The 14,985-nt window shown below is 44.2% G+C and overlaps 1 protein-coding gene across 3 annotated transcripts in view; it reads right to left on the bottom strand.

Annotated features, from left to right (window-relative positions):
• The window catches only part of taok2b (TAO kinase 2b), a 28,697-nt gene that overhangs the window by 11,261 nt on the left and 2,451 nt on the right, over positions 1-14,985 (bottom strand). Inside the window, exons 2-17 of one of the 3 annotated variants that reach the window (XM_069691637.1) lie at positions 13,497-13,637; positions 11,869-11,940; positions 11,659-11,760; positions 9,826-9,871; positions 9,604-9,700; positions 9,269-9,382; positions 8,456-8,547; positions 8,253-8,346; positions 7,817-7,898; positions 6,562-6,729; positions 5,792-5,998; positions 5,002-5,291; positions 4,565-4,742; positions 4,183-4,311; positions 3,708-3,914; positions 2,839-3,078 (exon numbers count right to left, since the gene is read on the bottom strand). In XM_069691637.1, coding sequence (XP_069547738.1) covers positions 2,839-3,078; positions 3,708-3,914; positions 4,183-4,311; positions 4,565-4,742; positions 5,002-5,291; positions 5,792-5,998; positions 6,562-6,729; positions 7,817-7,898; positions 8,253-8,346; positions 8,456-8,547; positions 9,269-9,382; positions 9,604-9,700; positions 9,826-9,871; positions 11,659-11,760; positions 11,869-11,940; positions 13,497-13,628 — 2,250 coding nt within the window. In that variant the 5' untranslated portion in view covers positions 13,629-13,637. Of the gene's footprint in view, positions 1-624; positions 3,079-3,707; positions 3,915-4,182; positions 4,312-4,564; positions 4,743-5,001; positions 5,292-5,791; positions 5,999-6,561; positions 6,730-7,816; positions 7,899-8,252; positions 8,347-8,455; positions 8,548-9,268; positions 9,383-9,603; positions 9,701-9,825; positions 9,872-11,658; positions 11,761-11,868; positions 11,941-13,496; positions 13,638-14,985 lie in introns of those variants that run through there. The other 2 variants (XM_069691638.1, XM_069691636.1) reach the window with 2 other exon arrangements.

The following is a 14,985-nucleotide window of genomic DNA, read 5'->3' as shown; positions in this document are numbered from 1 at the left end:
ACTCCAAAGCTCATCCTGTTACCTAATGTTTCCATAATAAATGTAGGACACGGCACTTCACAACAGACTCCTAACATTTGTGCAAACAGTTGAAAGTATAGGCACTATTCTTATATGACTATTAGGGGGAAATGTTTACATGGTAAATCATAACAAGAGTATTGCATAAGAGCGCAACAAAAGAGCATACCTAACTACAATCTTAAAGATGATGGTTCCACCAGCTGTGTGTGTAATAATAATAAAAACAATAATCATGCCTTAACACGAAACACTGAACCCAGCTAAATGATCCCCCCCCCCCCGTGCTTTATAATTTGAAGTCCGAAAAAGACCTTCAACTGAGCTTCAGCCACTTTGCTTCAAACAATGTCTCACAATGGTCCAAGGTATTTGCACTCAGCCGTTTATTGCACTTTTCTTTTGACTGAGCGCTAGTGTTCGGGGGTGACGTTAGTGAAAATATGGAGCTATCTTCTGCATTTTCACAGTATTCAGCTTGGGGAAGTAAAAATTGTAGCCACAGAGCTATGTAACACTGTGATATTTGTTCTGCTCTGAGAAAACAGTGCACCCTGTGAAATAAGACCACGATCCCCCCCCCCCAAAAAAAAAGAGAGAAAAAGATTGCACAAAAAAACGGTCTTTAAAATAACCATAAAAAAAAAATAATAAAAAAAAATATTTGTCTTACAAATTAAGAGCAAAATCATAAAATGAAAGAAACTTTAAGGAACTTTTACAAAAAGCACAATAATTAAATGTTATAACTTCACTGGGTTTGGTGCAACAACTGTGGGTTCAACAGCTGGTTCAAGCTTGCAGACCCCACTGATTCAACAGTATGGCTTGAGTGCACACACGCACGCGTGTTTGATTATGCTTCTAAAGCCAAAATCCCTTTCAGCCAGCGCACACAGATGCACATGCGTGTGCTTGTGTGTGCGTGTGCGTGTGTTTGCAGTGTGTGTGTTTGCAAATATGGCTCATCTTTGTGAAATGTGACCAGAAACCAGTTTGGAAATTATGAGAGACACATGGGCCCGAACCAACAAGACACACAAACAAACAATGGCGGATGGATGGAAGGGTGGAGTATGATCACGCTCACACACGCCACCACCAGCACACGTTTCCGCCCCCATTTACTCTTCAACTTTTGTCTCGCTATCTCCACGGCCGAATTTTCCTCCTGACAAACCTTCCAGATGAAGTTCGCCTCAACGCGCACTCCCACCTCGACTCGTCGCGAAACATCCTCTCCCTTTCTTCCCTCCTCTGCCTCTCCCTCTCTCGCCTCCTGCTCTCCCTCTGTCTCCTGTCTCTGACCTCCCAGGGCAGCAGTTGGGGCAACCTGCTCGGGATCTCCGTCTTCAAGAGGCCCAGAGTTTGGAGTTTGGTCCGGACACTGAGCGGCAGCTTCTTAAGAATCTGCCCGGCTAGTTTTAGCACTACGGAGTTAGCCAGATCGGCCAGGACCCCGAGGGGGCGTCTGCTGAACCGCCTGACCCAGAGCATGCCTTTGGCCACGGGAGAGGTGTTACTGCAGCGAGCCTGGTGCTCTAACGGCAAGCTCTTCAGGGGGACGGGGATTTTGGACTGCCGCACGCCCCAGTTGCGCCCTGCTTTGGGGAACATCTCGTAAAGGTTACGCTCGGCCATCCCGCCCAGGACCGACTGGCACATGGCGAACAGGGGTCGAGGCAGGCGGAAGAGGACGCGCATGCAGAGGCGGTTGACTTTGCGGGGTGCGTACTGAAGGAAGTCACGGGCCGGCCTGACAATCAGCACCACGACCAAGTAGAGGGAAAGGAAGAGGGAGGGAGAGCTGAGGAAGGAGGCCGAGATCAAAATCACGGGGATGTAATAAATCCCTAAGCTGAGGGAGAGCCCTAAACTGAAGAGGCTGCTGGCCCAGAGGCTGAGTGACAGGTAGGTGGAGAGGGACAGAGAGCAGCAGGACCGGAGGAAGAGGTACGAGAAGAAGAGCGCCAGCAGGGCGAGCTCGGCCGAGAGGAGCAGCGAGGCCACCGAGGGCAGCGGCGGTGAGCGACGGAGGGAGAGGAGGAAGATGCAGAGGAGCAGCAAAGTGAGGTTGGAGGGCTGGGCGGCAGCGGAGAGCGAGAGGAGGAGGCAGATGGCGTGAGAGAAGAGCGAGGGGAGAGAAGTCTGGGCGGGGGGAGGAGGGGGGGGAGGGGCGGCGGCTACAGGCTCCAGCTCCTCTTGGGCGTCAGGGAAGTCAAACTCTGACAGCTCATCGATGTCTCGCTCTCTGCGTCGTCTCTTTTCTGGGGACGACGACGATATGTGCTCCGATGGACAACCGTCAGCCACACCCCGGCCCTCTTCTTCCTCCTCCTCATCATCATCATCATCATCATCATCATCAACATCAACATCATCATCGGTGTCTACATGTGCAGTGTTACTGGGATCCTCCTCGTACTCCCACTGAACTCCTTCGATTTCCCTCCCCTCGGTCCCCTCCTCCCCAATTTTCCACTCATCCTCATCTTCTCTGCCTTCATTTCCGTTTGGTTTCCCGTCCTCCTTGTCTACCTCATCCTTCCCTCCGGCCGCAGCGCCACTCCCTCCCTCCACCTCGCCTGTGCCTCCACTGAAAGCTCCATCCTCTCTGAACTCCGCCACTGCTCCGTCAAGCTCATCAGCCTCCTTCGCTACCGCCTCGTTCTCCTTCTCTAACTCACCGCCGCCACCACCTCCACCTCCCTCCACCTCCACCGGCCCTGCCTCACTGTCCCAGCTGTCGCTCGGCCCCTCTGTCGACTGGCTGTCTCTCTCCTCGGGAGACCCCTGGCTCTGGGTGCTCTCACTCACTTTGAGGCTCTTGGGCTGCTGGCGGACCTCCACGGCGTGTTTCTGACGCAGCTCCTGCTCGCGCCTCTTGTTGTACTCCATCTGGTTGGTGAGCTCCGTCTGGTGCTGCGTGCGGATCAGATCGGCCCGCGTTCGCTGCACCAAACCCAGCTGGCGGAACTCCAGCTCCTGGGTGGACTCGTGGTGACGCAGCAGCATGGCGCACTCCAAGTCCTTCAGAGTCTGCTTTTTATTCAGCTCCTGGAGAAGAAACCATAATGAAGAGGTGGACATGGGAGACGTATTCACGGAAAACAGTTCTCTACAGACGTTAGGTTTCCCCACACAGAGCACGTGCTTTCAACTTTCCAAAGTATACGTATGTAAAGGCAGGTAAATAACACCCAGTGGTCACTTTAGTAGGTAAACCTGCAAAATGTATTTTATAGGATGTCTATTATTAAGCTTGCAGTTCGCAGTGGTGTTGCAATTGACTTTTATATTGAGGGAGATAAAATATTAGAAACAATTCGATGTCATGGAGGCCAGTAGGACACCGCAGCTCAATGCAATGTAAGTAATAAACTGAGATTGTTCCAAACTGTTGAACTAAGTTGGGTGCCATTATATTCAAAGATCTTCCAGATGTTTTGTCAAAACCTAAATTACATATGCAAAGTATGCAGCGTATAATTTTCATGTGGGAAACTCTGAAATCCAGTTTCAACTGTCTTTTTAAAGTTGTATTCCACATGCCAATAATTTGAACTACTCAGACAATGAGGTGTTTGAATCCCCAAAAATATTTTTTTTCTGTCCAAAATGTTTTTATTCATGATGTTTTAATCTAATTTTGATACGTCAATCAAATTGGAAAAAAAAAAAGAAGCTACCTCTCTGAGCAGATCCTGCTCCAGGTTGTGGCGCGCTAGCACCATCTTCCTCTTGTACTGGCGACACTGAAGCTCATAATACTGCCTCTGCCTCCGCAGCAGGCCGGCCTCCTCCTCGGCCTGCAGCTGCTGCAGACACTCCTTCTGGTGCACCAACCACTCCTGTTTCTCCCGCTTTGGTGTCGACTGGTTCTCATTCAGCTCCTAGAATGGAAAGAACGGTATTTAGCCAAACCAACGCAGCTTCTGGAGTGTTATTATTGTGCTGCAAAGTTCGTTTTAAGTTGCAGTGTAAGAAAACAATAGCTGAATCGGGAGAGAGGCGTCACAAACATGAAAAACTGTTCACCCACACCCACTTCATGCAAAAGAGGAACCGTGTTATAATCCATACTTCTCTCACTGTGGATGTTTGTCTAAATCACTGCTCGGCAGCTGACTGGTGACATAATGTCACTAAACCTAGAAGCACCTCTTTGAGCTGCTCTTTGCGCTGTCGATACTGTCGTTTCTGGGACTCCAGCAGACCGGTCAGCTCCTTCTTCTGCTGGGCCAGTATGTGCTGCTGGAACTTCTTCTCTTCAGTCAGGACCGCCTTTGTCTGTAAAAAACAAACAAACAAAACAAAAATTCTATCTCAGTAAGCAGGAGAAAAAGAGGAAGGAAATTCCAGAACATGGAGACTGAAAAAGAAAATGCACATGGTGTCCTAAACTGCAGTTGATTCTTGAACATCGTTTTATCCCGCACGTGCGCTCAACACATCTGCTTCACGACTTGTTTAGCGTTCCCATCTTGTACGATTCCATCTCTTCGTTCTCCTCTCACCGTCACTCGTTCCACCACGAGCTCACCTCTTTGTCCAGGATGGCCACATGCTTCTTGGAGAGTTTTTCTCCCTCCATTGAGAAGCTGTTCCTCTGATTCTCCAGCTCTTTGTCCAGCCTCAGCTGATGCTCATCCATCTCTGCCTTCAGCTTGTTCTCCAGGCCCATCAGCTGTTTCTGGTGCTGGCGTCGCATTCGCTTGTACCTGTGAGCAGACACAAGGCCAGAAGTTATGAGATGGAAGAAGATCATTTTGAAGGCTATTTCGAACAAGGTTTTCACTGAAGCCTTCGTCCTTTTTGAAGTCAAAACCATTAAGGCTGTCCTTTTAATTTAAAGTTTTATGAGGTGAGCTCTGCTCATCCCTTTCCAAGTGTAATTAGTATCAATAATTACATATATAAACTCAACAAGTTTTCTTGTTCCTTAAAGCAATGTACACCTAATAAGAATCATGACCTCACCCAGACATCTGCTCTCGGAGGGCTGAGCCCTGCTCATGTTCCTGGATCTGACGGGTGACCAGCGAGGCCGTCCTGATGGTGGCAAAATGGTCTCGGCCACGTCTGCGTCGGCCCCCTCCTCCTCCTCCTCCTCCTCCTCCTCCTCCTCCACCACCTACACCTACACCTACACCTACACCTCCTCCTCCACCTATAACTACACCTCCTCCACCTACACCTCCAGCAGATGAAGCTTCTCGTTGTGGGTCGATCTCTGGCTGATAGGGATCATCGTAGATGTTGTCATGGCTCTACAGGGTGGAGGAAAAAAAACAAAGCAGGAAAGAAAATTTAACACGAAGGGTATGATTTACCAATAGGAACATTTAACCTGACTTTAACTGGCTTGTGCGTCGAGGTAAACAGTCACTGTCAAGAGTCACAACCACTGGCGGTCGGGCAGCTGGTTTGGCGTTGTGTACGTGAGCCTGCTACAGTGCAGTGTTGTGATTTTCTGCTTTACTCTTTCAGTGGCAAGACTGACAAGTCTGCTCTTTTACTGTCCTTTCCCTATAGATGGTGAAAGTATTCATGTCAAACTGGCCTGACAACAACAGAAATACTTCAATATAAAGTAAAATAGTTTAACTCCAGTACTAAATGTACAAAAAAATATATATATATATATTTTTGTGTCACAAAGCAATAGTGCTTTACAAGACTGATGGACATGGCATCAGGGAGGAGTTTGGGAGGGAATGGACACTCAGAGAACGTATCCACCCACAGACAGTTTGATTATTGGACAGACCAGGGGTTTGTGTAGGACGGAGCTGTTGGAGGTGACGGTGTGCTCTCCCTCCTGCATCATGGCCATCTCCCCGCTGTCGTCGGAGCCGTCCGCCAGACTGTTGACCGAGCTGCTCTGGGAGCTGGCGCTGATGGACATGGACGGCAGAGAGTGGGAGCTCTCCATGCTGTTGACTGTGCCGGTGCGCAGCATATACTGCTCCACATCCTGACAGAGAGGAACAAGAGGAAGTTTGTCAAAATGGTTAGAAGATTCTGGGGCAAAGAAAACACTTTCAAGATGGGGACTGGGTTTTTCCTCTGCTTCACAGACTGACAGACAAGTTTCTAACATTCATAAACATGCTTATGCTGTGCAGAATATCTCTCTGAGCAGGCACACTTTAAAAAGACAGGCAGAGAGAGAGAGAGAGAGAGAGAGAGAGAGAACTGCAGATACAAATCCTCTGAATTCCTTCATTTCCTTTTGGTTGAACAGCCAGTTAGAACTGAATGGAAATGGAGATGAAGAGGTTCTATGTGACTGAACAATACAAGGGCAGGATGTTTTAGGAGATCCTGATACATTGTTAGTTTCGGTATATCCATGTCTTTCTTTACAGCAGCTTGTATGCCTAGTCTAACACCAGTCAGATTGACTTAATAAGTTTAAAGCAATGCTAACTGTCCTCACGCAACAAAACCAGGATAATCCATGTAATCCACTGTAATGTTCAAAGGGAACACAAATTCTGCGCTGAAACCCTTCCTCCTCATCCGTCCCATTCTCACCTCCTCCTCATCGCCTCCTTCTGGTGCAGGACCGTTGTGTGCCTCGTGAAAGAGGATTTTCTTCATCTTCCGGTACTGAAGGTTGTCCAGCTCACGGACGGCGTCCTTGGTGCGCGCGATCAGGTCCATCACAACTGTCATGGGCCGCTCTCTGCATAGGAAGTGGTGCTGGGTGGATGGACGGGTGAAGAGAGTGAGTGAAATGGACCGAGACGGGAGGAACAATTTAATGGTCACAGGTTGCTGAAGGTCAGAGGTCAAAGTTTCTGTATATCAGGAGCAACCAATGCTAAGCCTACATGCGAGTTGGGGTGCTGGTTTCGGGGCTAGGTGATTAAAGCTCATATGTTGATGTTCATTATTCATCTTTATGAAGGAGTTCTGCTTATCAGCCACAATAACTAGTTTAACAGACCTTAAATTCACATTGGGGGACCTTTTCTGTACAGCTGTATCTTTAACACAGAAGACATGACACTTCTGGACACCTCGGGATTCATGATGCAATCAATCAAACCCAAGTATGTAACCGTTTATATGTTGCATAACTTTGGGCCTATTTCATTCATCTGTGTGGTGAGTATGGTCTCGTCTCAGCATTTGTGACGGCTTAAAGAAAGAAACATGTTTCTGATGATTTCCATCAAAGAGATGATGGGCTGCACGTCGGTACAGTGCCACTAATCCTAGCTGCTGGCTATACAACACAAAAGATTGGTCATTTAAAAAATACATACAAATGTCCATGATTGTTGGCGCAAAATTACCCATCAACTAAATTACCCTGCCTTGCTTGACACAAAAGCTCTTCAATGATAATACCTTCTTTGCTGGCACGTTGCCCCTCCACTCAATATTTTCCGTCATCAAAGCAGGAAAATATGCTTTGAAATTAAAAGCGCAAAGCAAATTATTTGTTTCCCCCTACAGCAGCCAGCTGACCTGCTGGTTATGCCGGTGCATGCTGGAGCAAACAGTGAAAGCAAATATAGACAGAGACTCGAAAACTGAAGGGAAAGTGGAACAAATTCATTCTAATGTAATTTAGAACACCTGATGAACAAAACAGAAAACTGCATTTTAATCCCTTGACTGCATGTAACCATCAATTGAGGGAATTGTTTTATTAGAACATATACTTATTATATCCAAAATTATTTGAGGATATCAGGCCTTTGGCTAAAAGCTCTTCTTTCCTTTTTTTTTTTTACAAGGATAATCTTCAACAATCTGATATTCAGAAGCCTCCTTTTACCTTGAGCAGCACATCAGAGGTAGGTCTGTCCTGGGCGATCTTCTGCAAACAGGAGTCCACAAAATTGCGGAAATAATCCGACCTGTAAAACATAAAAATGTCTTTATAAAGGGCATCCATCACATTTTCATTATTATGTTCTGATAAATGAAAGCAGCTTGTGCAGTTTGTTCAGCTGCAACATCAAAAGAACAAAGCACCGACTTTAAAAGCCTTTTCAAATGTCTCGACCCCGACAGACTGGTGCGAAACAGTAACAGTATGCGAAATTATCAATTCAATCAATCCTCGATGCTTTGAAACCTGAGAAGGCCTCTAATAAAAGCAGCTACTCTTTGAAACCATTAACATTTGACATAATCAATAACGACGAAAGAAAATAATCATCTTTGCTTACAAGGACTCAGACCAGTTGAGAGGTTTAATCATGTCTCACCAGTGATTCGACTGCAATACGGGGCTCTCATTCTGGGCGATGTGGTATAAGGCACTCATAGCATTCATGTTGAACAGAGGAGGCTTCCTTTCCGCTGGAGACAAAGGAGAAAGCAAAGGAAATGGTTGGATGCTTTCAATTTTGTGAACACACAAACAGACACAATAAAAAAAAAAAATAATAATTTCATGGCCACGTCTTACCCAGCTCTATGCAGGTAATGCCAAGTGACCACACATCCACCTTCCCGTCGTACTGACCCTCGTCCATGGCAAGAATCACCTCAGGGGCCATCCTGCATGGAGGAAACGACAACAACACAGCAACAGCAGTTCAGCCGTTTCCAGCTCTTTTCCTTTGATCCTGGACCAACAAAGAAGAGCACCTCAGGGCTCACAGTCATTTCCAATGTCCACAGCACGTGAACAGACACGATGAGGGGTTGGCTGCCTCTCGTACAGTAACAGCAACATGCAGCGGCTGAACGCTGCTCGCTCTGATGCACTTGTGAGAAATATACATGTAGCGCTGACAGTAGTGCTTCCCGCCAGTCAGGTATACAGGTCAAAATAATGGAGATGCGATTCGCAAAGATTTATGGGATTGTGTTACACTTTTCTTGTACTACAGTTGATGGCACTTGGTACGTGACTGTAAAAAAAAAAAAAAAAAAAAGCATAATTAAAGACATAGCTCGCTCTCAATCTGCTGAAAATCACAGCGAAATTTGAGCATTTTTTAAATACTACTGTATCTATTGAAAGTAGTAAGGATGCTAATGTTAGCACAAAGCTAGTCGTCCAACCCAGAGCACCAGCAGTTCAGCGCCAGTCATTAGTCATAATTTGTTTTCTTGATTTGCTTTTACAGAAAGAAAAAAAAAAAAAAAAAAAATCACTTCCAGCTCTGCAGAAGCAATCGTTTTGATTGGGGGGGGGGGTATTTTTTTATTTTTTTTTTTAAAGGATTGCATAATTATATGTCAACACTTATGAATAGAAAGTTGGATGTTTTACCAGTAAGGTGTTCCCACAAAGGAGTTGGCTGGAGCGACTATGGAGGCAGAGCCAAAGTCTCCCAGTTTGACCTGGCCGGGCTCCGTTAACAAGATGTTTCCTGCTTTCACATCCCTGTGAGGGAGAAATGATCAGATAGAGGAAAATGACAGGACAGGAAAAATGTGAGGAAGGCAAAACAAACAGAGAGACACGTGAGACAAATTGCATTGTTGGAGGTCGGGGACAAGCAAGATGCACTGAAATGTGTTGCCGCTCAGTGTGTGAGCGGAGAGCAGCAGGAGAGCAGAATAGATGTAGATAGTGAGAACAGGAAGGGGGGAGGGGGGTGTTACCTGTGAATCATGTTGTGAGAGTGAAGATACACCAGTCCCTGCAATGCACCATGGGTTATGGCAGCTATTTCCACTTCCTGGAGGGGTTTCTTGTGGACTGGGTGAAGAGAGGTGTTAGGAGACGTCAAGTGTTTTGTGAATGATGTGAATAACTGCAAAATGTAATTAACTCATTGTTAGTGTTTTGTAATGACTCATTTGTCTCTGTTCTTTCCTGCTTACCTTCTAGGAGGTCAGAAGCTGAACCCAAACAATACTCCATCACCAGCTAGGAGAGAGACAAGGAGAGTTAAACTGCAGCCCACGAGTGTACCACGAGGTTTTTGCGCTTAGGGCAGTTTTCCCTCAGACTTAAATGTCACCTATTTTACACATTTCTGGTGTTTTATTTGCAAACTTGACAAATCTGTGAGAAGACATTTTTGTGGTTTTAAGTTCAAAAATATATATATATATATATATTTTTTATAAATATCACAAAATAGCTTTACACCTCCTCTCGTAAGTTTTTCTCTAGAGCTGTACCAAGAACAGCTTTTGTGTCTGAATCCTCTCTTCTGATTGGCTGACTCTTTTCTGAGTGACGCACGCTTACGCCAATCACAAGTTTTCTTTGGTGTTGCCGCTTGCTAGCGCTGCAACCGAACAACTGCTTGGCATTATCTTCTTCTAAAAGGTTGGACAGTGGGACATGTTGAGGGTAAACATATGACATAAGCATGAGTTTGTGACATCTCAAATTTACAGGAGTCCAAAGTGCACAGTTGCTGATTGTGTATTTTCCATGGACTGAGTCTTTTGACACTATAAACCTACTTATATAGCATCTAGACCTGATTTATAATTAAAAAATAAATAAATAGATATGTAAATGTGTACAGTATGGGACCTTTAAAGTGGGAAAGTTGTTTTAAATCTAAGGTGATGCCCAGGAAAGTATTCTCATGCTAAAACAGAAGTCTGACTTTTGCCTCTGGAGATCCGGATCAATCCCACAGCGTCTGCATCAGATGCAAACTCATTACACAATGTGTCAGACCAGCATTACGAGAGAGTATGAACATTAAGAATACAGTACTATATGCTTTACTGTAAAAAATACACTTACACGATACAGCAGATAACTGAAATAATTTAAATTTTTAGGGCTTTTGCCACCGCATCAACTTTTACAGACGGACCAAGAACCTTTTGAGGAACAGAGAATAAATCGATCTCGGTCCAAATTCTGTTGGTTCAGAAGTTTTGGGGAAGAGCTGACAACCAGTCATTAGTCAAAAACAGAGTCTGTGGCAACTATAACTTGCATACTGCTTCCTGGACAAAATAAGGAAGTACTAGAAACTGCTGCCATCAATATTAGGATGAGGGTGAGGAGGTAAAGAAAAAAGGAACAAGAGAGAAACAGATTTGATGTCATGTTTTCATGGCTCTTAGGGTCTGAAGCAGTCTTGCAAGTGCAAAAAAAGAACAACGTGATGACACTTTGTTGTTGTTGTTGTTAAAATGCTGCCAATTTTTTCTAATCCATCATTGGACGGTTTTAACCGACCTTAATGGTACTTCAAACACAGAGGAAACAGAGGAATCTGCAGGAGGGACTTTTAGTTTCTAGTTTATTTCTTAAGTTTAGTTCTGTTTTTGTCCTTTTGTCAAAGAAGGCCATTGGTGGTGCAAAAACATGCACTGAAATCGCAGGAGGGGTTGAAAGCCTGTAAAGAACCTGTTAGTTTGAAGGGGCTGCTACTAAAAGTCTGATTCGGTGTGCCTAAAGTACCAACACTTACCCACTGAAAAGCACATTTTGCACATATAAAATAATGAATTTCATGAACGTAACGTTGAGTGGTGTGGAATGTCTGCCCTGCACAATCAATTTACACACACACTCACACACACACACACACACACACACACACACACACACACACACACACACACACACACACACACACACACACACACACACACACACACACACACACACACACACACACACACACACACACACACACACACACACACACACACACTCTCACACACACACACACTCACCCAGGCGGTGTGCTCTCTCAGGTAGCAGCCACGGTACTCAACAGTGTTGGGGTGGCGCAGTTTCTGGAGGAACTTCACTTCCTTGATGATATCCTGCCATTTCTGGAACAAGCACAAGACATCCGATCACCACAGAGCAAATCTGCTCCCACAGATGAACTGATCTTTCATCTACAGCAGATTGAGGACGGGACAGTTGTCGGGTCCTACCTCATTGGACTGTTTGCCACTGTAGGACATCTTCTTGATGGCCACCACCTCATTTGTGCGGATGTCATGGGCCTGATGTAGAAATGTTAGAGGCAAAAAGATGAATTCCTTGAAGCAATGAATGATTTTCAAACCATGTTTTTCAGCTTTCTTTAAATAGTAAAGATGGCATTGCCTTGTTTTTTTTCCCCAACCAGTTAATTATAATTAAGGTTCAGCGTCAGCTGTCTGACGGCACCAAAGCAACCATTTTTTTCCACAAAGGACTCGAGAACAATGTGATTCATCAGTCACCTTTTTTCTTTTTTTTCATTCAACACAACAAAGAAATCACTATCACATAAACCAGAGATTTCTGCTGAGCTTCTCTTCTGCCCTCCCCTGTCCGTCCCGTCATCCATGACTAGCTCTTTATCACCCTTCATTAAACAGGGCTCTTCATCCACCACTGGAAAGTTGTTCTTTGAGCCCGACTCACACCATGTTTTGATTTTTTTTTTTCCCCCCCCCTCTCTCCTGCCACCTTTCAACTTCAGCTGACAGGTTTATCCACCGTATTACTTACAACATCACTCTCACTGTCGACTGTCAGCTATTCTCTTATGCTTACCGTCACCTGCTCTGACATAAGCTAGATTCACCACAGTAACTACATTTGAATGATGAGACCGCAAATTAAATAATGTGAAAAAACAGCCTTTAAATGTATGTTTTTTCACACTCATTTGAAAAGTTTTTGGATTATACCATGACAATGTTATTTGTGGCAACTATCTCATGGAGTTTGATTTGCTAAATCAATTACTATTAAAACTATAACTAGGAATTATTTTCAGTCTTCAATATTAACTTCATTCTATAGATTTTTTAAAAATTATTTTGTCTATATGAAGCCAAAATTATGACTAACTTCCATCTTAAGGTAGCAAAGCCCGGGGAGATTTTGTCTTACCGGAGACAAGTAGACCAGTCAATACATTATGGAAGATAATGGTTCATTTGTATTGTACAGTGGTGACTTTATGTGTTGTTAAAGTATAAAAAATTAAAAAAAATTAAAAAAAAAACAAGTTCATTTTCTTTTATGTCTTGATCTGAAGAACAGCTCAACAATATTCATAATACAAATGCCTTGCTGGCTCCATACCTCAGACAAGTGCATAATACAAACAGAAATCAATCAGCACATTTTTAACAAGTAGAAAAACAGCTAGAGAAAATTCAACGCAAACTATGTGACAAAAAAAAACAAACAAGAGAAGTCCAGATTTCAATAACAGATTTTCAGCTCAGTTACTTATCATTATTTCTTAAATCATCAGACATCATATTCATATTTTACAGATGTAGTTGTATCAACAAAGTGGTAACGCTACAAACTAAACTTTATCATTTCAAATATGATAATGCACAAAATCATAAAGCACAAATTTTAAGTTTTAAATGCTTCGTTCACCCGCATCTTGAGGCCAGTTGACATAAAACAAAACAAAATTTTAAAAAAGACAGACAATTCTACCCAACAACAGATTACCAGTATCGCATATACAAGCTCTAACGTGTGCGCATGCAAACTGTGGCCCCTTGCTGTACTTTGACAAACTCAGACAGCAATGAAAGTAACTTACGAAGTAGACTGCTCCGAAGCTCCCATGGCCGATCTCCCTCAGGTCCGTGAAGAGCTTCTCGGGATCCTCCCGGCAGAACAGCTCAGCCACCTCCGGGTCCTTCAGGCTCCCGGCCCGCACACTCGACGGCATGACCAGCGCCTGGAGAGCGGGACGAGAGACACACGGGGTGAGCGTCTTGTTATCGGGAAGGAAACATTCGGCTTGGAAACACTTGGGAAATATGGTCTCGTCTGTCAGGTACGAGCGACACACTTGGATCTGTTGGAGAAGTCGTATACAAGGATGTAGCTGCTGCATTTTTTTTTTTTTTTTTTAACGTCCATTGTAAGTTAAAAAAAAACTTTTTTTTGTAATAGATCTTGGTGCCTGCCCAGCAATTAGCGAGAGCACCTTTCTACCTTCACTTACACAATGTTAGTTATCATTTTACACTGACACTGAATTATTCCTGGCTCTGCGAATCGCACCAATTACCAACACATTAGTCGGCAGCTCCAGACATTGTTTGCCGTTCCACTTCACAGAATTGTGTCACTTCGGTTCATGAATAAAAAGTGTATCCTGCACTACAACTGCGGTTAAAGTATCTAATGATACAAAAATGCTAATTTGTGTTGGCTCATTTGGACGGAAAACATCAAAGTGCCCGTTGGTTTCAAATGACCATCAGTCCACCACCTATTCGTTCATCCATCATCATCATCATCATCATCATCATCCATCTGTCTCTCTACCACAAATCTAGGGCTGAACAATACTGGCAGAATTTACAGATGCCGTATTTTTCATTTTTACATCCAACCCTGTGATATTCAAGACTGGTTAATTACCAGAATTTCACCAGACACAGTTTCTACAGATTTAGCTTCTGTAGATCCAACCGAAGGAATTAATTGCTGGTTTTTTGTTTTTTTTTGGACCAGATTATCTTTTTTTGTTTGTTTTAGAGATCCAAATATCTTAAAACGGCAGATGCAGCATCAGTTTCCCCGAGCAATTCTTTTTGTAATGGTTTCCTTCATTTTCATGACTCATGGAAAGTGTGATTTACAAAAAAAAAAAAAAAGGAAAAAGAAAAAACCCACACAGAAATGCTTTTGTATTTTCAGTGTTTTCGAAACGAAACACTCCTACAGTGATTTTGACTTGTCCTTCACCAGGCCGCAAGCTCGACGACATGGCCGTTGCCACTAGACGGCATGTGTGGAGGCATATGTAAGAAAACAGTGAAGAAAGCGCAGTAAAGTCCGGGTAAATAACCAGGTCCACGCAACGGTTTGTCTTTGAGATCAGCTTTCTTTCAAGCAGTAAAATCTTAGGAGAGTGAATCGTGGTTGGTCTGATTTGCAATGTTGATGCTAATACGATACGTTGTTTGGCCCAAAACAAATACATAAATAAAAGCCGAGGTAATAAACACGAGGTGAGAGAGGGACTTCTGTAGTCAAAATTACAGCCTGACTGACGCCGGATTCGTGAGGCCGAT

Source organism: Brachyistius frenatus, unplaced genomic scaffold (genome assembly GCF_029030835.1).
Source record: "Brachyistius frenatus isolate BFR_SWC_R1_liver_20210118 unplaced genomic scaffold, ASM2903083v1 Contig_11, whole genome shotgun sequence".
NCBI classification, from domain to species: domain Eukaryota; kingdom Metazoa; phylum Chordata; class Actinopteri; family Embiotocidae; genus Brachyistius; species Brachyistius frenatus.
Note: the sequence above shows the minus strand (reverse complement) of the source record. Positions and strands in the feature narration are given on the sequence as shown.